This window comes from Lepidochelys kempii, chromosome 21 (assembly GCF_965140265.1).
Source record: "Lepidochelys kempii isolate rLepKem1 chromosome 21, rLepKem1.hap2, whole genome shotgun sequence".
Taxonomy (NCBI): Eukaryota; Metazoa; Chordata; order Testudines; family Cheloniidae; genus Lepidochelys; species Lepidochelys kempii.
In genome coordinates, this window is record NC_133276.1 from 13,750,533 (window position 1) to 13,775,935 (window position 25,403).

A 25,403-nucleotide genomic window follows, 5' to 3' on the forward strand; every position below is an offset into this window, starting at 1 on the left:
GTGGACTGATTAGAAGGGTGGAGAGCGTCTGTCCCCAGCCATCTAGAGGGCAAAGCAATGCCACTTCCTGGCCCCATGCAGTGCCAGTGGTGCCAGGATGAGACCCCCCCTCAGCCCCACGTCCCCTCAAACCAGGAGCAACGGCACAGCAAGGGTGACCCAGGCAGCAGCTCTCGGGGGGCGGCCCCAAGGGAGGTGCCTTGCCGAGCAGCCAGCCAAACCCACGCCCAGGGGCGGAGCAACACAAACCCCGCCCCTTGCCTGGAGTTGATGGTGACAGGCAGCCCAGGCCCGTTCCCGCCAGTCTGATTTTAGGTCTGGGGAAGGACTGCAGGCAAGGAGACGTCTCAGTCGGTGGCTGGGCACCAGAGAGAGGGGCTGATTCGCTGGGGTCTGGAAACGGTGCTGGCAGCTGCAGATGGGTCATTACCCATCCCTGATCAAAGCAATCGTAGGCAGTAGGGTGCACGGGGCCCCCTGAAACAGACTAAAGAAGCAACTGCCTTGAGAGCAGAGCACCAAGCCACAGAGCCTCCGCGAGCCAGGCCGGGCTAGAGCGACCAGCATTGCACCGTTCCTAGGCTCAGCCCTGCAGCCCGCCTGGCCTTTGCTATGCTGCCCTGGGTGTGGGACGCTGGCAGGGCAGCGCGTCGAGCTCGGCCAGGCCCCCAGAGCAGCCTCAGCGCGCCAGGTACCTACGTGAGGGTGCGGACGCACTTGGCCGAGTCCCGGATATCCCACACCTTGATGTAGGAGGTGGAGACGGTGAACACCAGCCCCGAGTGGCTACAGTACTTGATGGACACCACATTGTTGGGGTGGCCCTTCAGCGAGGCGATTTCCTGGCCCGTCACCAAGTTCCACATTTTACAGCTCCGATCTGCGGGAGGAGGCGGGAGCCCATGACACTGTGGCCCCTTCCTGTCCTCAGCACAGGAACCCCATGGCTCCCTACCCTCCCACGCTGGCCCCCAGGGGTGCCCCAGAGGCGAGGAGCGAGCTCTGTCCCTGTGGCCCATTCAGCCCCCTGGCACCTCCACCAGAACTGCAGACAGGGGGAGGGTCTATAAGTGCCGGGTGGGAGGTGACACCCAGCCACTAGGGGCTGGGCAGAGGCCCCAACAACTCACTTCATGGGTGTCATGGGGAGGGATAGCTCAGTGATTTGAGCATTGGCCTGCTAAACCCAGGCTTGTGAGTTCAATCCTTGAGGGGGCCATTTAGGGATCTGGGGCAAAAAACTGGGGATTGGTCCTGCTTTGAGCAGGGGGTTGGACTAGATGATCTCCTGAGGTCCCTTCCAACTCTGATATTCCATGAGTCCATGTCACCACACAGCTGTTCAGCCATAATGACTTGTGCAGCATTACTGCCCTCTACTGGGGGGACCCAGAACTGCACAGGCCTGCTGTGGCTTAGTTTTCAGAGTAGCAGCCATGTTAGTCTGTATCCGCAAAAAGAACAGGAGGACTTGTGGCACCTTAGAGACTAACCAATTTATTGGAGCATAAGCTTTCGTGAGCTACAGCTCACTTCATCAGATGCATTCAGTGGAAAATACAGTGGGGAGATTGTATATACACAGAGAACATGAAACAATGGGTGTTACCGTACACACTGTAACAAGAGCATCTATTCAGGAGACACCATCATAGGGCCTAATCACATCAGCCACACTATCAGAGGCTCGTTCACCTGCACATCTACCAATGTGATATATGCCATCTTGTGCCAGCAATGCCCCTCTGCCATGTACATTGGCCAAACTGGACTGTCTCTACGTAAAAGAATAAATGGACACAAATCAGACGTCAAGAATTATAGCATTCAAAAACCAGTCGGAGAACACTTCAATCTCTTTGGTCACTCGATTACAGACCTAAAAGTGGCAATTCTGCAACAAAAAAACTTCAGAAACAGACTCCAACGAGAGACTGCTGAATTGGAATTAATTTGCAAACTGGATACAATTAACTAAGGCTTGAATAAAGACTGGGAGTGGATGTGTCATTACACAGAGTAAAACTATTTCCCCATGTTTATCCCCCCCTACTGTTCCTCACACGTTCTTATCAACTGTTGGATATGGCCCACCTTGATTATCACTACAAAAGGTTCCATCCCTCCATCCCCGCCCGTGCCGCTCTCCTGCTGGTAATAGCTCACCTTACCTGATCGCTCTTGTTACAGTCTGTATGGTAACACCCATTGTTTCATGTTCTCTGTGTATACAAAATCTCCCCACTGTATTTTCCACTGAATGCAACTGATGAAGTGAACTGTAGCTTATGACTACAGAAATTTGTTAGTCTCTAAGGTGCCACAAGTACTCCTTTTCTTGTTGTGGCTTAGGGGGCTCTCAGGCAGGCCGGTGCCGTCCGAGCAGGAGGCTCGTGTCCTGTCCTCGCAGTTCGGGTTGGCTCAGCTACTCCCCTGGGTAACAGACTCACTCCCCAGCGATCACACCCAGCGCTCAGCAGCCAGCCCACCCCTGCACCCCTGAGGTGTGCACCTTTGGATCCAGAGAAGAGCAGCTCGTCGGTGGCATCCACGCAGAGAACAGGCTTGGAGTGTCCCTCCGCCATGGATATGCACTGCAGCGGGGCTGTCCGAGCGCTCCTGGCACTGCCCACGGGGTTAATGAGGCCCCTTCCATGAGAGAGAAAGAGAGCAAGGGCGTCAGCAAGGGGGCACTGGCTGGGTGACCTAGGACGGAGCAGGGGCAGGCTGGCTCCGGACCCAACCCCCAGAACCTCCAAGCTTGAACAAACTGGGGCCTGGCTCCAGCTGTGCTGTGGGGCATAAAAGAGCACCATGGCCAGCATGGGGAAGCGCCCTCTCTCCATCTGACCCACTCCAGTTTCCCAATGAGCTTCACCCCAGTTTGGCAGATGGGGAAGGGATTTTTAAAAGGTCACATGGCAAATCAATGGCAGAGCTAGGAAAGGAGCCCAGGGAGTTTTCGATCCCCCCAGAACAGGGAGAGAACTCAGGAGTTCTGGCTCCTGAGCCAGGAGACAATCCTGTCTCAAACCAGTTCTAGGCTTTGCCCCAACAACAGCCAATGGGGCTGTGAGGGGAGTTCAGAGGGAGGTTCCAGAGCGCTGAGCACATGAGACTCGACATCCCTGAGGAAAGAGCCCAGGTGGAAGAGCCCGTCATGGAGGGAATCAATATCTCCAGAGCAGCTTCCCAGCCAGGATCTCAAAGCACCTCCCCTCCTCCCAGCGGGGTTGGATTAAGGTGGGGACAGGGAGGGGAAAGGGCTAGCCCAGGGTCACACGGTATATTTGTGGCATGGCTGGAATCGATTTTTCGAGGGGCGCGGAGTACCCTCTACTCCAGCTGATGGTGCTGAGGGTGTCAGAGTCAGGCCCACGGTGTCTCAGATAGGCACCCAAACGCCAGTGGGGAGATGCTCCTCTGCCAGCCTGGCCCTTTTGATGTGCAGGGCATGGGGGAGGGAAGAGTTGTCTTCCTTGGGCTAGTGTAATTGGTTCTGTGTTGCTCATGTTGCCAACCCAAGCATGCTGGGGGCAGAGCCAGGGCCTTAGCGCACCCCATTAGGGGAACTCTGGGCTGTGGCACAGTCAGCAAGCAGCCCCTTGGGAGGTTGCAGTGAGTTAGAGCAACCCCAAGGCTGCTCTAATATATGTGGGAGGCTGCATAGGCCTCAGCAGCAGCCATAGGATCCTCAGTGCCAAGAGGCTGCACCCCAGGTGTTTAATCATTGTGCCTCGGTTTCCCCATCTGCGAGACAGGGATAACAATCTTGACCAGCCTCGCCATGGGTGTTGGGAGGCTGAAGCCCCGTTTGTCAAGTGTTTGAGATGTTTGAATTGAAGGTGCGAGAGAAGAGGACAAAACATCATAGTCTGGACCCCCCCAAACATCCACCAGCTCCAACAGCTGGACTGCCCTGCCTCTTGGAGCTAGGCTAGACACAGCGCAAGTTATCATCCCTACCCGCCCTGCCCTCGAGGCAGAATAGAGCATGCAGCTGGCCCCATCCAGTCAAAGCACCGTACGCTATTTGCTTAAACACCCAGCACCGCATTTCAAGACAATGGCTCAGACCTTAAGGCTCTGGAGACCAGAGGCAGAAAGGGACTTCCACAGCCGGACACGGCATGCCAGGGCCATGCGGGGCAGCAGAGAGAAGGAAAGAGGGACACACAACAAGCAAGAGCCACACCACGACAGAGTCCCAATAGATTTAGCAAAGAAGCAAGGCCCAGAGATTGGCCAGCACAGATTCAGCATGCAGGGCAACGGGAGGGAAATGCAAGAAGCAGGAGAGTTCTCATCAACAGAAAGTTGTATGTACCTCAGCACCTCCGAGACAGAGGAATCGCTGTCGTCAGACCTAGGGACAGAAAATTAGCAGGATTATGGGAGAAAAAATCCCGGATGAGAAAGGCAGTAGCAGAGTCAGAGAGTGGAGCGTTGTTATTGCATCCAAGCTAGCGGGGTAGAGAGGGAGGAGCGGACACAGAAAACCAGAGAGAGGAAAGGGGCAGAGGAGCAGGAAGGGACACGTGGCTCGGACACAAGATCTTTCCGGCTGGGCTGGAGTCGTTCAGCCAGAAGGGACTGTTACAATCACCCAGTCTGACTTGTACAAGGCCTCGCCCGGGGATTCCTGCATCGAGTCCTCATTTCATCTCCCATGGTCCCCCCTGTCCCATCACTGCCACCAGCGATCCAACCTAGCCCCCCAGGTTTCGGGGTCCAGCCGGGGCGTTCTGACACAGACCTGCTCTGCGCTATCGTGCAGTTTGCTAGCAGATGGGATGGGGACGGGGGGCTATTCCTGAGCTGCAGGCAGCACCATGGGCTCCCCCCCCCCCGGTTACAACGTCACCTCCAAACTGGGATTCTGCAAGGAGGCAGATGGGAGGTGGCTGCTGCCTGCTCCCCTAGGGCCAGGCCCTCAGGGGCTGTAAATCAAAGCAGCTCCGCTACCCCCACGGCAGCTAGGCCAATTTGTACCCACTGAGGGGCTGGCCTGTGACTGTCAAAGGCGGTCCTAAGGTGGACTCGATCCTCCGTGGAAACCCAGATTCCCACGGGAGAGCGCACGCCCCCAACCACCAAAGGGTCACATCCCCTGGCACCAGGAGCAATCAGGGAGCACCGACGGGACCCTGGTGGAAAGTTCGCCCCACACAGAGCAGCCATATCACCTCCTGAGGGGGCCCGGGGCCTGCGAGCAGCCGGTGTCTCCCCACTGAACACAGCGGGAGGGGGAGCACGGCCCCGAAGGGGCAGGTGCAATGGCATAGCCGGTGCCCCCAGAACCAGGGGTGGGGCCAGCTGGGAAATAGCTTCCCCACCGCCTGGGGACCCCTGCCAAGCCCAGCGCCAACGAGCCCCACGCTTCGGCGGGGACAGGATGGCGGCTCAGCGTCCTCAGCTAACAGCCCCCTGGGCCCACCTCACCCGCTTTAGAACTGCGGCCAAACCCACCCAGCGGCGTCACTGCGGGTGAAACTCCCCCTCTGATGGCCGCCAGCGTGACGGCGGCCATCTTGGCCAAGACACCAGGGCCCTCCAGAGCTACCAGCAGGACCTGAGGAGCCCAGGGCCGCTAGCGGGGCCTGCGACTGCCCCAGCCCCCCAGGGGATCCCCACGGGCCCAGCGGGGGCCCTGGCACTGCCATGTGTGCGCGCACAGCGCCAAGGCCGGGGCACCGCGTCGGGCCTGGCCTGAGGGCTCTGGCAGTGCAACATAACGCCGAGCCTCTGGCGGGAGCGTCTGCAGGGAGGGCACCTGCCGCCCCAGGCTCGCAACAGCAGCTGCTTCTGCCTGAGCGAAAGGCCCAGGCTTGGCCGCTCAGGGGCAGCCCCGAGACAAGGTCCAGCCAGTAGAGGGGGGCCAAAGACCCCCACCCCCCATATCAGTGGGGCCTGGCATAGGGCTCCTGCCCAGGGAGACGCTGCCCCGTGTGAGGTTCTAGTGCACCAGGATTGCAGCTCTCTGCCTTCGCCCGGGTCAATTCACGAGCCCGGGGTGGACTCCGGCTGGGACTGCCGGGCCCCGGGGCAGAGCGGGGATGGTATCAGGGGGCAGCCATGGGAGTCACCATCTGCCATTCACTGCTCTTGGGCTGGGCTTCCCCGGAGATTCACGCCCCCACCCACTCCTTGCCCCGTGAGACTCTTACTTGTCCAGCGCGGAGCCCTGGCTCTGGTTGCTGGTGAGGCGGGAGAAGACATTGCGGTCGTTGCGCGGCCTGGTGGGAGGGGACGAGGGAGGCGTAAAGCCAACGTCTGAAGTCCTGAGCCGGGGTGTTCAGAAAGAGACCCACGATTACAAACCTACCCCCTTGCCCTATTCCCCCCACCCCTCCACTCAGCACAGGGAGGCCTGCAGTGCCAGCCCATGGTGAAGTGATTATTCCCCTCTATTCAGCACTGGTGAGGTCACATCTGGAGTATTGCGTCCAGTTTTGGGCCCCCCACTACAGAAAGGATGTAGACAAATTGCAGAGAGTCCAGCGGAGGGCAACGGAAACGATTAGAGGACTGTTCTCTAATCGGCTGTTCAGTGGTGGCAGATGACAGAACAAGGGGCCATGGTCTCAAGCTGCAGTGCGGGAGGTCTAGGTTGGATATTAGGAAACACTATTTCATGAGGAGGGCAGTGAAGCACTGGAATGGGTTCCCTAGGGAGGTGGTGGAATCTCCATCCTTAGAGGTTTTTAAGGCCTGGCTTGACAAAGCCCTGGCTGGGATGACTTAGTTGGTGTTGGTCCTGCTTTGAGCAGGGGGTTGGACTAGATGACCTCCTGAGGTCTCTTCCAACCCTGATCTTCTAGGATTCTATGGTACAGCTGGATCCAGCACTGAGCTCTGTGCCAGGGCGCTGCCGATTGCACAGGCCGGTCCCCGACGGGGAGCTAGGCCCATGTGCTCTCCAGCTGCTCCCCAGCTCACCTGGTCGGCTGCCCCCGGTCGTAGGACTTCCTCCGGGTCAGAGGCGAGGTGTCTGAGCCACGGGACTGCCTAGGGCTAGAACAGAGCAAGACCTGGTCAGCAATCGCCCCTCCTTGAGCCCTGGGCCCTTCAGCACCGAACAAGCCTACCGCAGAGCAAGCGAGCCAAGAGCCCTGGGGCAGCACGCAGATCCACCTCCCGAACCAGGGGCCCAGCAGGCTGGATCAGGCCCCGGCAGGGCCCAAGGTCAGGCCAGTGGCCCCGGCTAAGGGTTTGTGTTTTGACTGCAGGTCCTGTTGGCTTCATCACCGAGACTCTGCTGCCGGACAAGGCAGCTCCATGCCTTTGATAAGGCGGCCATGGAGACTGCACGCCCAACTCTGTCCCACAGCGGAACCCAATTTGTCCCACCTTCCCCAGTTCCCGTCCCCCCGACTGCCAGTGCCACAAACTGTCCATCCAGGATGGGAGAGCAAGCCAGGAGAGCTGGCCCCACCCCTGCATGCTGGGGACAGGCTGGGTTGACCAAGAGGAGTCCACACTCAAGGCTCCAAGGGCAGAATATGATGGCCCAGCCCACCTCGCCCCCCAAGAGCCTGTAAGTATGTGGAGCCAACGCTTGCCAGGGCTTACAAGGTGCTGCCGCGGGTGGGCAGGCTGATGGTGCGGGAGACCTTATCCTTGTAATAGGAATCTCGGATGGAAAAACCGATTCCGTCTTCTTTGATCTCCATGAGGGATACCAAGGACTTGGTGATGTTCTTGGTGGAGATGTCCAGCGTGGGTCCCAGGCACTCGGCCGACACAGCCTTCATCTGGCCTGACAGCTTGGGTTCCCCCTATGGCAGGGCAGAGGGAGAGGAAGTCTGAGAGGGGAGGAGTTCACTGCCCCAAGGGTAGCACATGGAGTGAGTCTGGCACCCCTTGGCCACTCAGTTCAAAGACGACCCTGGGCCGAGCACTCAGCAGTGGCAGATGTAGGAAGACCTTTCAGTTGGGCCCTGGTTGCCAGCATTAACGCTTCATACACACATTAGTGAGGGCAACAGGAAGTACCCCCCGCCCCCGTGCTAGGCTAGAACATGCCCTGTATGGCCAGGGCACTGGAGCAGCTCTCCCAGGAAGATTCGGCACATGGAGGGACTGGTCCAGTCAATTAATTGCTGGAAAGGGTGCACAGCACCAGGGTATCGTGTGGGTTTTATTTGCTCCCAGAGGAGGGGTAGGCAGCACAAGGACACCTTCCCTGGATTTAGGGAAGCCCAGTACAGCCCAATGATGTGACATTTGGGGGTTTCAAGTGGGGTCTACCGCTCAAGGAGCCATTTATAGGGCCAAAGTAACACGCCAGGCACGGACGCCACCAGGAGACCAGACCCCAGGCTATTTCAGATCCAGACCCAGCTCCTCAAGGCATTCCAGCCATGGAGAAGACACCAGCCAGGGGCCACCACCCAGCTGTGAGCACAAAGGGAGAGGGGTTACAATGGACCGAGGACCCCACACCCACATCCAGCCGCGGCCACCTGGACTATGTTAAACGGCCCCGTCTGTGGCCGTGAACTGACCTTGAACTTGAAGTCATCCTGGCTGGCCGAGCCCTTCATGGTGAAAGACTGGGAGAAGCTGTAGGGAACAAATGGTTCAATGGCCGACTCCCTTAAAGGTTTTACCTAAAGCTAAAGGAAGAAACCATTGTCCATCACCCCCACCCCATAACACCCTATCATCAGCCTGGCTACGGTTCCTCCTCCCATTCCCTGAGGTACAGCCCATCCCCTGGTCCCTTTCAGGGCCCTCTCCACTCTCAGCTCCATCTTGCCCCTGGTCCTCAAGAGGAATGATTGCTGGGATGGTTCTGTACAGCCCCTGCACGCCTGGGTTTGAGCAAGGCCAGTCATCGTGTGTGGGTTGCGTGTGCACTGTCCGGTCACATGTAGGAACTCTGAGGGGCTGGAGCATGCTCGGTACAGACAGAAGCTGGAAAATTTAGCTGCCAAGCTCTAACGGGTCTCTCTTGCCAACAAGTGCCACAGAGATGTGACTCCCTCCCCCAGCCTCGCTCACTCCATAGATCCGGCTGCTCAGGGGCACACGAGGCTGGGACACTGCATGCTCCCTGGTGCGCTCACCTCCCCTCCGAGGCCAGGCTGAACTCCGAGATCTCCTCGTCCGTGCTGGCGTAGCCATTCTCTGCACAAGGAACAGCCAACAAGGGGGCGTCAACGCGACAGAGGGTGGGAGGGCACTGCGCTGGGCCAGTCCAATCAGAGCCAGGCAGCAGGTGGTTGCCGATCAGCGTGTGGCCCTTTAGGTCCTTGGGACACCCCCCAGACCACTGCTATCGTATCATTAACTCTATGCCACCAAAGCACCATCAGTGCATCCTCACGGCTGGACAGGCTGTGACCACATGGGCGGATACGTCTGGAAGAAGCGGGCCCATCACTCCTGCCCACGGAGTCAGAGCAATGCCAAGAGCCCTGGGGTGGGCTCCATCTGTCCCAATGGGCAGACATGCCATCTGTAGGGGGCAGGGAAACACCCCGAGCCTTCCCAGCTGCTGCCAGCCCCTGGTCCCACATCAGCGCTGCCGGCTCCCTTGCCAGCCAGTGCCCCATACCCACGGGGGTGCCCAGGAGGGAAGAGCCCAGCACCCACCTTGCTGCACGTTGTGGATGAGTGCCTGCAGCTCAGGGTGGGACTCCGCTTTCTCCCGCAGGGCATCCAGGATGACGTGGTTCTGGGAGGAGCCGGTCACGTCCGTTTGTCTCAGGCGCCCTTCCAACAGGCGAATCTGGGCTTCTTTCTGAGCCACCTGCAGCCCCTGTTTGGCAGGAGCAGGAGGTTAGCCTCCGTCCCGCACACAGGATGGGCCAGCGGGCGGGTCAGGGAAATTGGCTCCTGGCTTCAATCCCCATCCCTGGGCAGACGCAGGTTCCACACCAGCCTCACTCAGATGCTGCTTGCAACCCATTCCCCTCCCTGGGACCAGCAGCACACAGCCTGGGCCAGCCTCTCAGTCTCCCTCACCCGCGCAAAGAGGATGCCCCAGACCCAGCCCAATAGCCCCGGCTCCAAACCTGCCCTGCAGCGACTGCGATCCCACCCCAACAGGGGGCTTCCTGGGATCCCATGCTCTGCGACCCGCCCCCCAGAGCTGCACCTCCCCGCCCCAGACGGCCCCTTGCCTGACCTTATCAATGGAAGCCTTGAGGAAGTTGTCCAGCAGGAGGCGCGCCTCAGCCAAGGAGCAGGAGCTGATCACCACGGAGGTGTCGGTAGAGTCCAGCTCCTCCTACGGTGCAGGAGAGACCCCGAGGGAGGGGGAATTAGAACAGCGCTGGGGGCGGGGTGAAGGGCAGAAAGAAGAGGTCCAGCAGAGACACCGGCGCCAGGTAACTGGGGGGTTCCCTTGACTGGCTGACGATGGTGGGGACGACGACTTGCACGCCAATACTGTGCGTGAGCACTTGCAGTCAGGGGCCCATTGCACTCTGTGCACTGGATGCACGCCTGGATCCAGGCCCCCAATTGGGCCGTCTGTGGGCACCGAACCACACACCTGCGGGATCTCAAGAAGATGAGCTTCTACTGCCTGGACGGCAGGAGCTGCTCATTAGTCAGGTGACCAGAGCAGACCCAGGGCAGGTTTACACTGGGAGCTTAAACCAGCATAGCTATGTCTCTCCAGGGTGTGACAATCCTGCCCCGCCCCAGAGAGAAGTAGCTATGCGGACCGAACTAAACAGCCACCTCCTTGGGAGGCGGATTAGCTACTCTGACGGGGAGCGTCTACACCAAGCACTAAAGCCTTGCAGCGGTAGCCATTGAAGCATAGACGTATACTAATAAACCGATTTACCTACGCCCGCCGCTGGAGGGGAGCAGAGAGGGACACTGTGCTAACCTGGGTCAGAGCCCGCATGTCATTAACAGTACGTTCACACAGCAAAGAAAAACCCACGGCAGCGAGCCTCAGAGCCCAGGCCAATGGTTCTGGGCTTGCGTTACGGGGCTAAAAGTAGCAGCGTAGACGTTCCTGCCCAGGCTGGAGCCTGGGCTCTGAGACCCCTCCCCTGGCCAGGTTACAGAGCCCAGGCTCCAGCCCCAGTGTGAGTGTCTACCCTCTTATTTTTAGCCCTGGAGCCCGAGCCCTGCGAGCCGAAGGCAATGGATCCAGGCTCCGAGACGGGCTGTGGGGTTTTCCTTGCAGCACCGACACATGCTACAGGTGCCAGGGAGAAAGGCCTCATTATTAGGGCTACTGTTCCGCATTTCTCGGTGGAAATATTGGATGAAAAAATGGCTTTTTGATTAAACAAAAATTTCCTTTTTGCTCAAAATCCCTCCACCCCGTTTACAAAAATTTGACATCAGAAGACTCTTAATGTTTGAAAACAGCTTTCAGCAGAAGTTTGCAGTTTCTCAGAAGGGAAACTCTTTCCCAAGTCCCCCAATTATTTGTCTTAATCAAAACTGATTTTCAAAAACGACAAAAAATTCCAGTTTCTCATGGGGGTGGGGTGGGGGGAAGAGAGATTTTCCCCTGTACGGACGGGGCTTCCACTGATTCCAGCGGGTGCAGAACTCCCATCAGGGCTGTTGGGCCTAGTGGCTGGTGGTGGACGTCATGGTCTCAGCAGCCGTCCATCCAGCACTGATGGAGACCCTGATGGACCAACATATAAGGGCCTTCCTAAATCCTGGCCCCAGCCGTGCAGACGAAGAGGGCAGATTCGTGGCCTCTGCTGGTCCAAGCCAAGCCGCAGCCACGTCCGTTAGCCTGGCGCCTGCGGGCCTACGGCAGCCCATTGCACCAGCCCCGCCAGGGGTCAGGCACCTGCTGAATTGGGCCTTGTACAGCCGTCCTCAGCGACCACGAGCAGAGAAAGCAGCCAGACTGCAAACCTGCCTCCTGCAACCCTTACGCTTAAACTGCCTAGAGGAAGAGTCCAGCCAGCCAGCCTCCTGCCCACGCCCAGCCCCATCTATCGGCCAGCCCCCAGCGCACCCCCTTTCCCTTACAGCACACAATGCCCGGCTGTGATCTCCCTCCCATCCCCGCCCCCGTGAGACCATCTCCCCATACACAGACCCCTGCGCCTCGCCCCCGCCCGCAGGCCCCCTCCCCCGGCACCTTGGTCTCCTCCAGCTGCATGATGGTGGCCTGGCAGTCGGCGATGCTGTCGTTGATGTAGTCGATGTTGGCGGTCAGCACCTCAATCTCCTCGTTCAGCTCCTGCAGGCCCTTCTGCTCCTCCGGGCTCCCCGCCTGCAGCTTTCCCCTCTTCCCCTGCAGCGCCTCCTGCAGCAATGCCAGCTCCTCGCGTTTCTGGGGGGGCGGGTGGGAGGGGAACGCCTCAGCTGGCGCCGTCCAGGTGCCAGCAGCCTCCCAGCCCTCCGTCATGCTCAGGCCACCCAATCCCCCCCCCACGCCCACCGGGGCACGGCCCCCCTCCCCCACCTCACCTTGATCAGTCGCTCCATGTCCGCCTCCAGGTTGACGATGGTCATCCTCTGCATGACGACGTCGAAGATGCGCCGCTCCAGAGACTGCCACTTGAGCCGGGCCGCCTTGCTGAAGGACTGGCTCACCCCCTTCTTCGGGAACTTCTTCCTGCAGTGGGACGGGATGCGGTCAGGGGGCTCCCGCCGGGCGGGCGCTCGGCTAGTGCTCGGGACAGGGGGGGGGCATTTACACATCGGGGCTGCCTCCAGCCAATGGGGGGAGTCCCACATGTCAAACCACGGGGCAGAGTCACCCACGACGATAGAGCGATCGTCTCCCGCGTGCCTCTTGGCCACAGAACTCCGCTCCCGGCTAACACCCAGGAGCCCGGGGGCTGAGGACCAAGCAGGGAACGGGGCGGCGGGGGACATGGATTTGGAAGCGCTGGTCTGACCTGACGGGCCGAGCCCCATTCACGGAGGGCAAAGGGTCTCCGAGGAAGTGGTCGATTTTCCGGTTCCACTGACGCACGATGCTAGAGACCGAGCGAGAGCCGGACTCCGGTTCCGAGGAGGTGGTGCTGGCGGACACCTCCGCGCCCGAGTCCAGCATGGCCGGCTTCTGACTCAGCCTCCCAGAGACCCGGTCCGACATGGGCTTGGCCAGGCGGCGCAGAGCGGAGACCTGGGCGAGAGCAGTGCCGGAGGGTTGGGCCTCCTGGGGAACACCCGCAGGGGGCATCGCCCCCCAGCCATCCCAGTGGCAGAGCGACTCCAACCCGTCTCAGGTGGCACAGAGAGCCCGGGAGCGGCTGAGCACCTTTCAAGAGAGCTGAGCCTATCTGGGCTGGGTGGAGGTCCGGTACCCTTGGAGAGCCATTTCCCAGAATGCATCAGGAGGGGCTGGGGACCCGTCCAGATTACCGACCCCGAGATGGGATCGAAGCACCGTCCCGCAAGCTGTACGGGCGCTGGGGCGGGAGGCAGCCTGGACAAATCACCCGACCGACTCAGCTGCCAGGACCCAGAGGGGGCTGGTGTTGACTGGATCAGAGAAGGGCCAGGATCCAGCCCCAGGAAGGGAGGAGGGGGGCACAGCCTGTTGTGCACGCTCCCACATGGCATGCAGAGAATTCCTCCTTCCTGACTCCAGATCAGCTGCCACTGGAGGCAGGTGTTTCCTCCCCCCCCGCCCCGATCGCGGTCATCTCCAGCCTGGTTACTCCTGGCCATAAAACCGCCAGGCTCTGTGGGAAATCCACCCCACCCAGGGCCAGTGCCTTGGGAACAACCCAGCACTGGCTGAGTACGACCCACCGGGATGGCGGAGGGGACTGGAGAGGCCCCAGGCCCTGCCCAGGGCCCCATCCAGCAGCCAGGCCTCAGTGCCCATCCGGTCACAGCCGCGAGCAGCTCTCCAGACTCCCGCAGATGCAGGGGCTGGTACTCACCTCCTGGGTTTTCCTTCGCAGCACGATTTCCTGCTGCCGCTTCTGAGACTCCAGCGCCCGGATCTGAAACTGTGCGGGAGAGAAGCCGAGCCTCAGGTGAGTCCTGAGCGGGCGTGAGCCGCTAAAGAGGAACCCGGGCTCTGGGGTAGAACCCATGGCAGGAATGGGGGAAGGGGAGAGGACCCCAGGCTCCCACACCCCCTTGCGTGAGGCCAGCATATGGGATGTTCTCAGTGCAGGCCATGGGCCAGATTCTGATCTCACCAGCAGCGGTGTAAAACCTGGAACAACTGTGGCATTTGCACCTGCCCTGAGCAACAACCAGAGATGCAGGAGGAAGCAATCACCTCCTCTGACCGTGGGGAGGAACCTGCCACCCCACCAGGTGCTGATCTCAGGGGATGGACGGACAGACTGACACATGGTCAGGGAAGGGGACGTGTTGTGCTTTCAATAGGGGGAGGAGGGTGCCGGATGCTGTTTGAGTCCCCAGATAGACGGTGGGGCAGCTGGCTTCACAGACCCTCCCCCGATGCAGATTCAGCCTGCAGGCCTTGGCAGGCCAGCGGCCCATCACAGGCTCTGAGAGGAACGGGCCTGGGGGCCAAGCCGGGCACTGATTCCAGGGGCTGGGCACGCGGGAGAGCTCTAGCACCCTGTCAAGCAGAGGCAGGGCAGAGCTGACCACGGAACGTCCTTGATACAGGCGATGGCTGGATTCACATCTCCGCGGCAGCGGTGTAAATCTGGAGCGACTCCGTCAATGCAGTTACTCCAGATTTACAACCAGCGTCATGGAGAGCGGAATCTAGTCCTCTACTGGTACAGCGCTTGCTCCAGATTTCCCAGCGCCTTGCTCAGTCATCCCCGCGGCTCAGCCCAGCTTTGCAGGGCTTCCCTGCTGCCCCCACATCCCAAATGGCTCCACCCCCTTGCTCAGCCCTGCCCGATCACAGGGGCACCCCTGTCCCCGCCGCACCCTGCGTCAGGGGCTCTGGGTCTCACACAGGTAACTGCTCCCCTGCGCACAGGGGAGGGGACCTGACATCATGCATCAGCAAGGGCTCTTCAGCACCCTCCCCATCCGGCCCCAAGGAGCCTGGCTTGGGGCATCTCAGACCCCTCGGAGAACCCGCATTCCCCGCTGCGCCCCAGCCAGCTGGTGCGGGAGCTCAAAGCCGAGCGAGGGGTGCAGGCCCCAGCCGGAGCTGCCGGGCCTGCAGGGCCCTGGCAAGGTCCTGGGCTCTCACCTCCTGCCTGCGTTGCTCCTTCTTCAGCTGGGCGATCTCCCGGTTCCGCTTGGTCTCCGCCAGCCGTCTACGTTGCTGTTCCTCCCGCATCTGCTTCATCAGTGCCACCTGTGGGCCCGATGTGACGAAGCGGGACTGTTCTTAATGCTTCCTCCGAATAGTGTGGGGCTGCCTCAGTTTCCCCTAGGCAGTTCTTAAGTCTCTAGGGGGTGGGATAAGGGTGTGATATCCTTGCAGAGCTCTAGAGGGCAGGTGTGTGCAGGGATCTGCACACAGAGAATGGCCGACACCCTGTTTCCTGGCAACTGATGGCCTGGGCCCTTCCCCCCTGCGAGGTGAGAGCTAAAGGGTTGGAGAACAAAGGAATCTGGTGACCTCCTGGCCTGGGAAAGGGACAAAGCCCAGAGGAGGAGGGGGCTGAGGGAGTTTCAGTTGGGGGCTGGCTGGGGACATGGAGTGAAGGACGTGGTTGTCTGGCTCACTGCCCCCCCAAAATGGACCCGGCTGAGGGGTCCTGTTCTCTGCACCTGCAAGCTCTGTGTTAGACCACGTTCCTGTCGTCTAATAAACCTTCTGTTTTACTGGCTGGCTGGCTGAGAGTCTGTCTGTCTGCAGAGTTGGGGGGCAGGACCCTCTGGCTTCCGCAGGACCCCGCCTGGGTGGACTCGCAGGGGGAAGCGCATGGAGGGGCAGAGGATGCTGAATGCTCAGAGGTCAGACCCAGGAAGGTGGAAGCCGGGTGAGCTGACTGTCCTGCAGACAGGCTGCTCGCAGAAAGGTGACTGCCCCAGAGTCCTGCCTGGCTTCATGGGGAGCAGTTCCAGAGCATCGCCCGGGGACTCCGTGACACCCCCAACAGCCCACAGCCAGCATAAGGAGCGTGCCCAGTGGACCGTGCCCATCCACCGCCCCTGCCCTAGTGTGGAGAGCTGGCACAAGAGGGCCATGCCCCTCCAGCCCCCTCCTCCTCTGCCAGCCAGGTACCTTCGCTTTCTTCATCTCTGCCACCTCGGCCTGCAGCTTCTTGAGCTCCCGCTCATAGCGCGACTGGTTCTTGAGCAGGCGAGCGTGTTCCTTCTGGGCCGCCTGCAGCTTCTGCAGGTCCCGGTTCATCTCCTTCAGCCGCTTCTCGTAGTCCGCCTTGATCTTGTTGGCCTTCTCCTCCGTGTAGCATTCCATGGTGCCTGGAGAGGGTGGCGCAGGGACGCTCAGAGCGCCAGGCCAGGCCGAGCCCCTCATGCTCCATCCCACCCAGCCCTGAGGGAAAGCACCCTCATTGTGGGGCGCTTTAGATTAACTCTTGGCCTCCAGAGACAAGCCTGCCTGGTCCAGCAGCTCAGGAGACGTTCAATAGCTGAGTAGCCCAGACCAGTCATGGCCTGCAAGCCAGAACCCTGGGCCTATTTAAGACCAATAACCCTCGCAGCAGAGCAGTGCCAGGCGTGTGCCAGGGACTGGACCACTCCAGGGACTGGGCGTACCCTGTTCTCCTCCAGGCAGCCATTGCCGTTCCACCCCAGAGGGGGACGCTGCTGAGATGAGTTTGGTGGGACTCAGCTGAGAGCAGGTGTCTCAATCACTAAAGTCTCAGTTATAGCATCAGCTGCCCCCCTCAGGGAAGATGCCCAGGACTGAAAAGCCCTGGAGACCGAGCTCTCTGCATGGGCAGGCTACGCTACTGCTCCTGCACTGGGGAGCCAGTTTCCTCGCTGGGAGGAAGTCGGGAGCAGCTGGGAGATCTGGGTTCTACAGCCAGCTTGGCCACAGATGCCAGCTGGCTTTGGGCACAGCTCTTTACCTGGGCCTGTCTCGCAAGGGGGCAGAGCTCATGTCAGAGCTTGGAGCTCCTCCGAGGGAAGGTGCCGGGGAAGAGACTTTCCACAGGCCCTACTCCCACTGTCTCTCCACGGCCAGTGGGCTGCCCAGCCCTGATCAAGAGGTGGGACAAGTGGCACGCTGCCGGGGGACCGTGGAGAGGGGTCAATCCCACGAGGTGGGAAGCCAGACACTGAGCAGCCAGCGGTAATCGCTGGGGACTGCAAGAGGGGCATGGAATGGAGTGGGGAGCGGCCTCAGTTTGGGTCTCATTGGGCGCCGGGAGAACCCCGGGGGTCTCCTGCCAGTGCTGGCTCAGAGGGCCCGTGTGGTGGGATGAGCCGGCGGGGTGGAAGGGGCACTGCCCGTACTGAGGTTCTGCAGCACCCGGTCCCTCTCCAGCTGGGTGTCGCGGATCTTGTTCTGCAGCAGGATCAGCTTCTCCTCATACTGGTGCTTGAGGGTCTGCAGGCGCCGCTGGCTGTTCTCCAGCTCGTCAATCAGCTTCTGCTTGATCTCGATCTCGCAGGTCAGGTCAGCCAGGTCAGCCTGGAAATTCACCACTAGCGGTGGGAAGAGAGTCAGTCAGCCAGGCAACCCCAGGGAGGTCAGGGGGAGAGTGCCAGGGAGCCCTGGGCTGGCCTGGAGACGGGAGGGGCAGTGCCTGGCTCATGGGTCCCCTGTGGACTCTGGCTTTGCAGGGGAAAAGGAGGCAGATGAGGCAGGACGCCGAGGAGATGGCATCTCGCTCCTGCAGTCTTAGCCCAGCCAAGCCGGTGGCGAATGCGGGGAGCTGAGGTGGGAAGGGGCACCAGCTTGGCAGCCAGGCCTGTGCCACTCAGCACCAGCTGAGCAGGCCCACCTCATCACCCCGACTGGCACCTCGTGCACCTCCAGCCAAGACCTGCCCAGCTCACCCCACAGGCCCGCTGCAGCCCCCTACCACCTCCCCAAAGGGGGCATTGGCCCCGAGTCACTGCAGACGCCCCCAGCCCAAGCCTAGAGCCTGGCGCCGTGCTCTCAGAGTTACCCTTCTCCTCAGCATCTGAGTCTGAGTCCACCAGGCTCTCCTCACTGCCCGAATCCTCGTCCTCATCCTCACAGCCACTCTCCTCCCGCTCCTCTTCCTCCTGGGAAACAAGCGCAGGGTTAGGGCAGAGATCAGGAGCCTTTGGCCCCTCTCCTATTGTCCCAGGGGCTCAGGCCTCTCTCCATCCGTCAGCCCCGAACGTGGGTGAATTAAAGCGATTGCCTCAGAAACCAGTGCCAGGCAGAGGCAGGAGAGAGAGCAAGGGGCAGGGCTGATCCCGCACCATTCAGGATGTGGGGTGTGCAAAGGGAGGGGGCCATGTCTGAGGAACGCCCCCCACCCTCCCTGCTGAGATGGCAGCTGAATACGAAGGGCCTGATGGGGCAGACGGGACATGGTTCACGGGACAAAGCCCAGCTGCGCAGAAAGTCCTGTGGCTAGTTGCCCTGCCCCAATGTCGCCAGTGCGCCAGATGGCACAGGGCACTGCCAGGGAGCAGAGGGGATGGTCTTGCCCGCCATCCTCGGCCCGTGCCCAGCCCCCACTCCCCACACCTAGGTGGGGCCAAACAGCAGCCAACTGGCTGCCCTATGGGGGGGTGGTCATGGACTCTGCCCCTGCCTCCCAGACGCAGCTGTCCCAATGCCAGCGAGGCACAGAGAAGGCTGTTGCCATTCTGGCTAGCAATGGGGCTCCCACCCCCCACTCCACGGGGGAAGCCTCCCTCACCTCCTCATTCTCGTCCGTCTCCTCCCCGTTCTCCTGCTGTAGCTTTGGCCTCTTCTTAAAGGCCTCCTTCTCCGGGCTGCCAGGAAGAGAAGGGATGAGCCCTGGTGACGGGGGAGAACTAGCACATGGTCCCCTTAGAACACCCCCAACATCCTCCATCTCAGAGCCCTTCATGAACCCAGCCCTCCGGAGAAACAGGCCAGGCAGTGTTAACAGATGGGGAGACTGAGGCACAAGGAGGGGAAGGGACTCACCCAAGGTCATGTGGCACATTGGAGGCAGAGCTGAGAAAAGAACCCAGGAGTCCTGATTCTCTGCTGTATGGTTTTGGCTTCCCCTAGGGATGGGGGAGCAGGATGTCTGGACCAGCAGGGCTGATGGGAGCTAGAGGGTGCCAGGGCTGGAAGCCCAGGGAGAAGTAGGCACCCCAATAACTATGGTCCTGCCATAACAACAAAGAGGCAGGCGTGGGCGCACTCAGAACAGCCCCCCGTCTGCCCGCCCAGCCAGGGAGTTGGCCATCACCTCTTCCTCCGCTGCCTGGTCTCCTTCTTCAGCCGCTCCAGATCCTGCTTGGCCCGCCGAAGAACTTCGGTGGCCTCTGCCTCCATGGAGACCACGGGGCTGCTGAGTGCCCCCAGGCCTGGCCCTGGAGATGAGCCCAGGGAGTACGGGGGCCTGGAGGAGACCCGTGACAGACTGCGGCGGAGCGACTCGTTCATGGCTTCGCTCTCCAAGAGCTTTGTCCTGGGGACCAGAGGGGCTTTTGGTCATGGAGATCTGCCACCCTGGGCAGATGTCCAAGAACCCCAGGGGAAAAGACACGCCCCCCCCAACCTCTAAGGAGGGGTGACCGGGAGAGTGTGTGTCTGGAACCTAAACTGCCCTTGCTCAGATCGGTCCAAGGGGCTCAGGGCTCCGCTCTTAGGGAGGGGTGCTGCAGAAGGGCCACCACTAACCATCCTCATGCCTCTCATGAGAGCAAAGAGTCCCATCAGATGCCACTTCCCGGATTTAGTGCCTTCACTTGGATGGCAATACAGCCCGGACCACGTCACAAAGGCGTCTCAGCCCAGGGCTTCCCATCAGGCCTGAACACTAACGGGAGAGAAGCAACCCTGGCCGACAGCCAGGTCTCAACAGCAATGGCGATTCACTGCCATAGCAGCCTAACGGTTAATCTTTAGCCGCTGGGCTAGACACGGAGGGGGCACCTCTGTTTTCTAGCATTACAGACAGGGGTCTGGATCCTCAGTGGGAGGGGGGTAAATCCACATTGCTCCATGGACCCCAGTGGGGCAATGCTGATTTTACAACAGCTGAGAATCTGGTACAGAATGAGCGAGGGGATTCCTGTCTCTGGGGTTGTCAGTTTCTCTGGAACAAAATCCACATTTATGAACAGCACTAGCTATCAGACTGCATCTCAACGTACCTCTCGGAGGCATTTAAGTCTGGATCAGCTAAGGCTCCAGAGAAGGCTTGGGAACAAGGCGGCCGGACAGAACACCCTACAGGATGGGGACATTTCCCTCTCGAATGTGGGGCTTTTATTTATATTTCAGCAGCTCCAAGACACGAGATCAGGGCCCTGTTGTGCCGTGTGCTGCAAGCACCCGTGAGACAGTCGCTGCCCCAAAGCGCTGACAATCTAAATGGTCACGTCAGACCAATGGCAAGAGAGAGGGGAAGGGACTTGCCCACGGTCACCCAAGGTCATTGGCAGAGCTGCAATACCAGCCTACTACTTGAACTCAGTGCCCACAACATCAGTCACCCAGCCAGGAGCGGCAGAGCCAAGGAGGGAATCTGGGCCTCCCAGGTCAGCGTCGCCCTGCTAGCCCGTGCTGCCCCTTTGCAGGTCCCCTCAAGCTGCACGCGATACGCGGCCCCCCGGATGGGCGGAAGGAGAGAACGTGGCTCGCGCCCACCTGAGCTCCTCGATCTCCCGGATGTAGTTCTGGATCAGGGCGCCGATGGCCTCATTGCCGTCACCTGGAGTGAGAGAATTAGAATCACGGACAAGATCAAAAACACCTAGGAACCAGGGTGCCACTCAACCACCCTGAGCTCTGGGGTGGCTGTAATTTTCATGGTACCAGTTCGTATTCCCCACCCCACATACACGTCCTCCAGGGGTGTCCATCCTCACCTGCCTTGGCCAGTATCAAATTGGCCTCCTGGCTCATCAGGTGGGTGACCCGGCTGTTGATGGCATCTATGGCCTCCTGCATGGCCTTCACCCTCATGCGCAAGGTGGCGTTCTCCTTCTGGAGCATGGCGTTCTCGTGGAACAAGTCGCTGTAGCCCTCGGAGCCGTCCTCCCCGATCACACGCTTGCCCTGGGGGGAGAGGATAAGGGGAGATGCAGAGAGGGCAAAGCCACAGCATCCGTCAGCACTGGCCGAACCCAGCCGGTCATGCACTCAATGTCTCCGCACAGAGGAAGATGGGTAGGGTGATCCTACATCCCCGTTTTGGCTGGGACAAGTCCCTTTTTTAAGGCATGTCCCGGGTGACCCGACTTTTTGGCAAAAGTGGGCATTTGTCTCCAAGAGCAAACGGGACACTCACTTTTGTCAAGAAAGCGGGGTGCAGAGGAACGTGGGGAAGGAAGGGAGGGCTCGGGCCAGGCCTGCAGGGTGTTCCGTTTTCTCTTTGGGAAATGTGGTCCCCTTAAAGATGGGTCACAGCAAGAGGAGAAACGTGGAAAATCAAAAAAATGGCAGGTGTGCCCATGGGGAGGCCGTGCTTGGGGGATGGCAGAAACAGGGAGCAGCTGACATGCTGTAAATGCCTTTTACAGCTAAGGTACTAATCTGAGCCCCATGATGGCAGGAGCTGAGCACCTCCCAGTTTCATGCATTTACCCTCATGCACCCCCAAGGGGAAGGGCAGTGCTCTTACCCCCGCTGGGCAGATGGGGATTGCGGCCCTGAGGCTAAGGGAGTTGCCCAAGGTCACACAGGGAGTCTGTGGCAGAGCAAGGACTTGAACACAGGGCTCCCAAGTCCCAGGCCAGTGCCGTGACCACTGGGCCATCCTTCCTCTCAGACTGGTGAGATACATGACTCAGCTCAATAGCAACCCTTGGCTGCCTAAGGGCTGGTGCTCATGGGAAACCAGCCCAGACAAGCTCAGCACGAAGCAGGATGTCCGATATGCCACATGGGACAGGGATATAAAGCAGGAGATGCCTTCCCAGCTCCGAAAGATACTCTGAAGCCTTCTCCCTGTTCATAGCATGATGTACAGCCCTTTAACAGCCTACCTCACCATAGCCCCTTGCAGTCTACCCACAAACTACAGCGTCTCTGAAACTCAGCCATCTCTGGGGTGGAGCCCAATGCCACAGCATATACCACACCCAGGAGGAGTGGTGCTGGCCAAGGCCAGCAGACGTGTAGCTGTACACACACCATGGGGCCAGGTCTGCGCAGGGGAGGCAGGAGTACTTTCCCCCCGCCATTCAAGGCTGTGTTGGTGCAGCTGGGATTTGAACCGGTGACGGCAAAGAGTCCACGTGTTTCTATCATACCCAGGCTTTGTACATGGAAGTAGATCTCCCTCTAGCAGCCAGCCCCAGCAACTGCAAAAGCCTGCCACAAACCCAGTTAGGGGAGTTAGTCCGTTAGCCCAAGTGGCAGGCACAGAAAGTCCTGGGTTCGATCCGCGCCGGTGACCCGAGTGGGCCGTACATGCGCGAGGCTTCGCCCACTCAGCCGCCCCTTACCGCCTTGTACTCCATGAGCTCCATCTGGAGGCGGGCGATCTCGGCCCGCAGGGCACTGATCTGTTGGCTGGTTTTGTCCTGGTTCACCACCACCTTGTTCTTGATGTTGCGAGCCCGGTTGGCGTACTTGAGCGTGTTCAAGGTCTCCATGAAGTCCCGGTCAGAGGGGCTGATGCAGGCGATCATGATGGTTTGACTGGGGAGGACGGAGAGCCAGCGGGGTCAACCAGAGCAGCCATCGAACAACGCAACGGCTGGGCCACATCAGATCAGCCAATTCCAACCCTGGCACGTGAGGGCCCATTGGCAGCTCCAGCCACAACCCCCGTTGGCCTTTATTTACTTTATAACCGGGGTGCGATTGACGTCCGGGCCATGCCTTGGGTCCCTTCCACCCTGGGCCAGCACAGGCTTCGTGCTGCAAAGTGCCGACCTCCCCTGCTCATTACAAAGTGATGTTCAGGGAGTCGCCACCCAGGGCGGCCCACGGCAGGGCACCCGGGGCATCGCTGAGGCAGGAAGGATTAGAGCAATCTTGTGCTGGGAAACTCAGCTGCCAAGTCCCGGATCACGAAGGGCTCAGACACATTTTGCAAGAGGTAATTCCGAGAAAGCTGCCTAATTGCGTCTGGGGCTCGGGACTGAGAGAGCCGAGATAATTACATTGGAAAAGCCGCCATGGAGACACCACCGGATCCTTGGCAATGCGCCGCACCAGGAAACGCACACGGCACCTCAGATCCGTCCCTGAGCCAGAGCGGCCCTCCAGTTACTCAGAAATCTCCCACCCCCCGCAGGTGACACACCCAGGGTACAGACCCCAGACCCAGCAAGGGTACGGCTCTTCCATTCTGGGTCATGCACACCCAGCCGCAGCGGACACCCGCTGGGTGACCCCATGCCCTGGCTCAGGGTGCCTGGTACCTGTTCCCCCCAAGGGAGTCCTGGAGGAGCCGGGTCAGTTTGGAGTCTCGATAGGGTACGTGCACGGCTTTCTTGCTCTGGTCTCCAAGGGCGCTTATGACGTTTCCCAGGGCCAGCTGCCAACAAAACAGAAGGGCCTGAGTTCTCGCCCCATGCTGGGGAGGTCCCTTCCCTGCGGAAAACAAAGCTCAGGGTGATCGGAGCCACCTCTTTCCGGGGAGCAGGGGGCTCTGGACAAGATGCACTTGCAGCTGTATCAGCCAGACAGTGTGCTGCCCCTCTCCTGCCTCCACTTTATTCCTGAGCCCCCAGATCCAGGAATCTACCCCTACTAGGGACGGCGCTGGATAGCGCAGCTAATGACCGAACCAGGACTCGGCGTGACCCCCCGGCAGCCCCTTTATATCCACTGCAGCCCGTCCCGACCTCCTCCGCCCGCTAAGCGTCTACCAGGCCGCAGTTGATGGAGATGCCCTCCTTGGCTCTCTCGCCCGTGGCTCCCGTCCGCTTCAACCTCTCCGAACCGGCCAGGTCCACGAAGTGGAACTTGGCGGTGAGGGTCTCGTACTCGCCGGTGGCCTGGGATCCCTCGGGAAGGCCGGTCACCTGGCAAGCAGACACGCCGCAGCGTCAGCGCGTCCCACGGGGGAACGGGGCATTATCCCTCTGCGCTGATAGTTCCCAACCCGACCCCGCTCCGAGCATCCCGCTGCAGCCTCACCAGGTCCGGTCGGGCACAGACTCTCATCTGGCACAGGTGGATGGTGAAGATGGCATGGGAGCGGGAGCTCTGGACATTCATCTGGGTGCTGGCGGTTGTGCGGGACAGAGCTCCCTGCTTCAGGCACTGGATCAGCTGCAACAGCAAGGAAAGGGTTAAAAGGAAACTTCCACCCCATCCTGCTGGGAGGGGGCACGATGCCAGAGTGGGAGGGCGCCCTAGGTCAATGGGCCATAGTCACCCTGGGATGCGGGCAGCCGAGCCCCTGCACGGCATGCAGGCCCAGGTGCCTGGGCCCCGCACTGGGAGATCCCTGCCCTATGACACTGGGGAGCGTCTCCCATGGCCACAGGGAACGAGGGAGCAGGCGCTGCAGGGAGACCGCAGAACAGCCCTGCTCACGAGTTACCAAGAAAGCCAAACCTGAGGCCAGGGCGGAGGCTCACTTAGGGTCTGTGTGCTCAGAGAAGGGAGTGGGAATCTGCCCATGCACAGCCATGGTGAGTAATGTAACACTCTACAGATCGAGGCCCCGGTGTGCTAGGTGCTGTACAAACGCAGTGAGAGCCAGCCCCAGCCCCACAGAGCTGACAGAGAAGGGACTTGCAAAGGTTACACAGCAGCAAGTGGCATGGTGGGTAACAACCTAGCTCTCCCAGGGCCCAGCCCAGAGTCCTAAGCACTGGTCCACGCTGCCCCCCATGATCTCTGCTGCACACAAAGTGCCTGGGGGCAACAGAGGAGGGATCTGACCTCCAGGTCCTGAGGGTCATTTCTGCTATCCCCAGATGGCTGAGAGACGTTCCCGCTCACAGACAACGCATAGGGCAGGGGCTTCTCCAGGACCAACCCCCTCCATGCACTTGTGCCCGGAGATACCTGCTTGAGGCAGCAGGAGAGAGACGCGTCCCAGCATCACGCGCTCACAGTCCTGCCTTTGGCGCCTGACTTTTCTCCCCTGGGACCAGAGCCTCCTGCAGCGATGCCTGGTTAACTAATGGCTCTCACTGCCTGCTGGACGAGCGATTCCCTCGCCCCGGCGCTACAGGATGGGGGCTGCGTTTCCACCCCCCCTTCGCCCTAGGATGCTGCTCCCATGGGAGACAGGTACCGCATGCCAACACCACGGGGGGGCAAGGGAGGGCTGGGCATGGAACCCAGACTCCTGCCCTCGGATAACAAAGGAGGAGCACATGAGCACTGAGGATGCCAGGGGACCACTCTCCCTAGGCCCTGCACCACATGGCACAGAGGGGAGGAGCAGGGGGCCTGGCGAGAAGGAAGGATCCAAGCACACAGAGTGAAGAGGTGGGGAGTGGATTTAAAAAGCCTCCTTTCTGGGGGCTGGCAAGGAGAGGGT

The 25,403-nt window shown here is 60.2% G+C and overlaps 1 protein-coding gene across 8 annotated transcripts in view; it reads right to left on the reverse strand.

Annotated features, from left to right (window-relative positions):
* The window catches only part of KIF21B (kinesin family member 21B), an 85,742-nt gene that overhangs the window by 12,490 nt on the left and 47,849 nt on the right, over positions 1-25,403 (reverse strand). For 4 of the 8 annotated variants that reach the window (XM_073320343.1, XM_073320338.1, XM_073320341.1 and 1 more), the window contains 26 exons: positions 24,044-24,178; positions 23,773-23,928; positions 23,323-23,438; positions 22,399-22,594; positions 20,818-21,007; positions 20,597-20,660; positions 19,191-19,412; positions 18,666-18,741; positions 17,937-18,036; positions 17,278-17,469; positions 16,076-16,275; positions 15,092-15,199; positions 13,842-13,910; positions 12,846-13,075; positions 12,412-12,559; positions 12,080-12,274; positions 10,136-10,237; positions 9,601-9,766; positions 9,072-9,132; positions 8,508-8,565; positions 7,573-7,778; positions 6,940-7,014; positions 6,168-6,281; positions 4,328-4,366; positions 2,513-2,649; positions 700-880 (listed from right to left, as the gene is read on the reverse strand). In XM_073320343.1, coding sequence (XP_073176444.1) covers positions 700-880; positions 2,513-2,649; positions 4,328-4,366; positions 6,168-6,281; positions 6,940-7,014; positions 7,573-7,778; positions 8,508-8,565; positions 9,072-9,132; positions 9,601-9,766; positions 10,136-10,237; positions 12,080-12,274; positions 12,412-12,559; positions 12,846-13,075; positions 13,842-13,910; positions 15,092-15,199; positions 16,076-16,275; positions 17,278-17,469; positions 17,937-18,036; positions 18,666-18,741; positions 19,191-19,412; positions 20,597-20,660; positions 20,818-21,007; positions 22,399-22,594; positions 23,323-23,438; positions 23,773-23,928; positions 24,044-24,178 — 3,536 coding nt within the window. Of the gene's footprint in view, positions 1-699; positions 881-1,481; positions 1,778-2,512; positions 2,650-4,327; positions 4,367-6,167; positions 6,282-6,939; positions 7,015-7,572; positions 7,779-8,507; positions 8,566-9,071; positions 9,133-9,600; positions 9,767-10,135; positions 10,238-12,079; positions 12,275-12,411; positions 12,560-12,845; positions 13,076-13,841; positions 13,911-15,091; positions 15,200-16,075; positions 16,276-17,277; positions 17,470-17,936; positions 18,037-18,665; positions 18,742-19,190; positions 19,413-20,596; positions 20,661-20,817; positions 21,008-22,398; positions 22,595-23,322; positions 23,439-23,772; positions 23,929-24,043; positions 24,179-25,403 lie in introns of those variants that run through there. The other 4 variants (XM_073320340.1, XM_073320342.1, XM_073320346.1 and 1 more) reach the window with 3 other exon arrangements.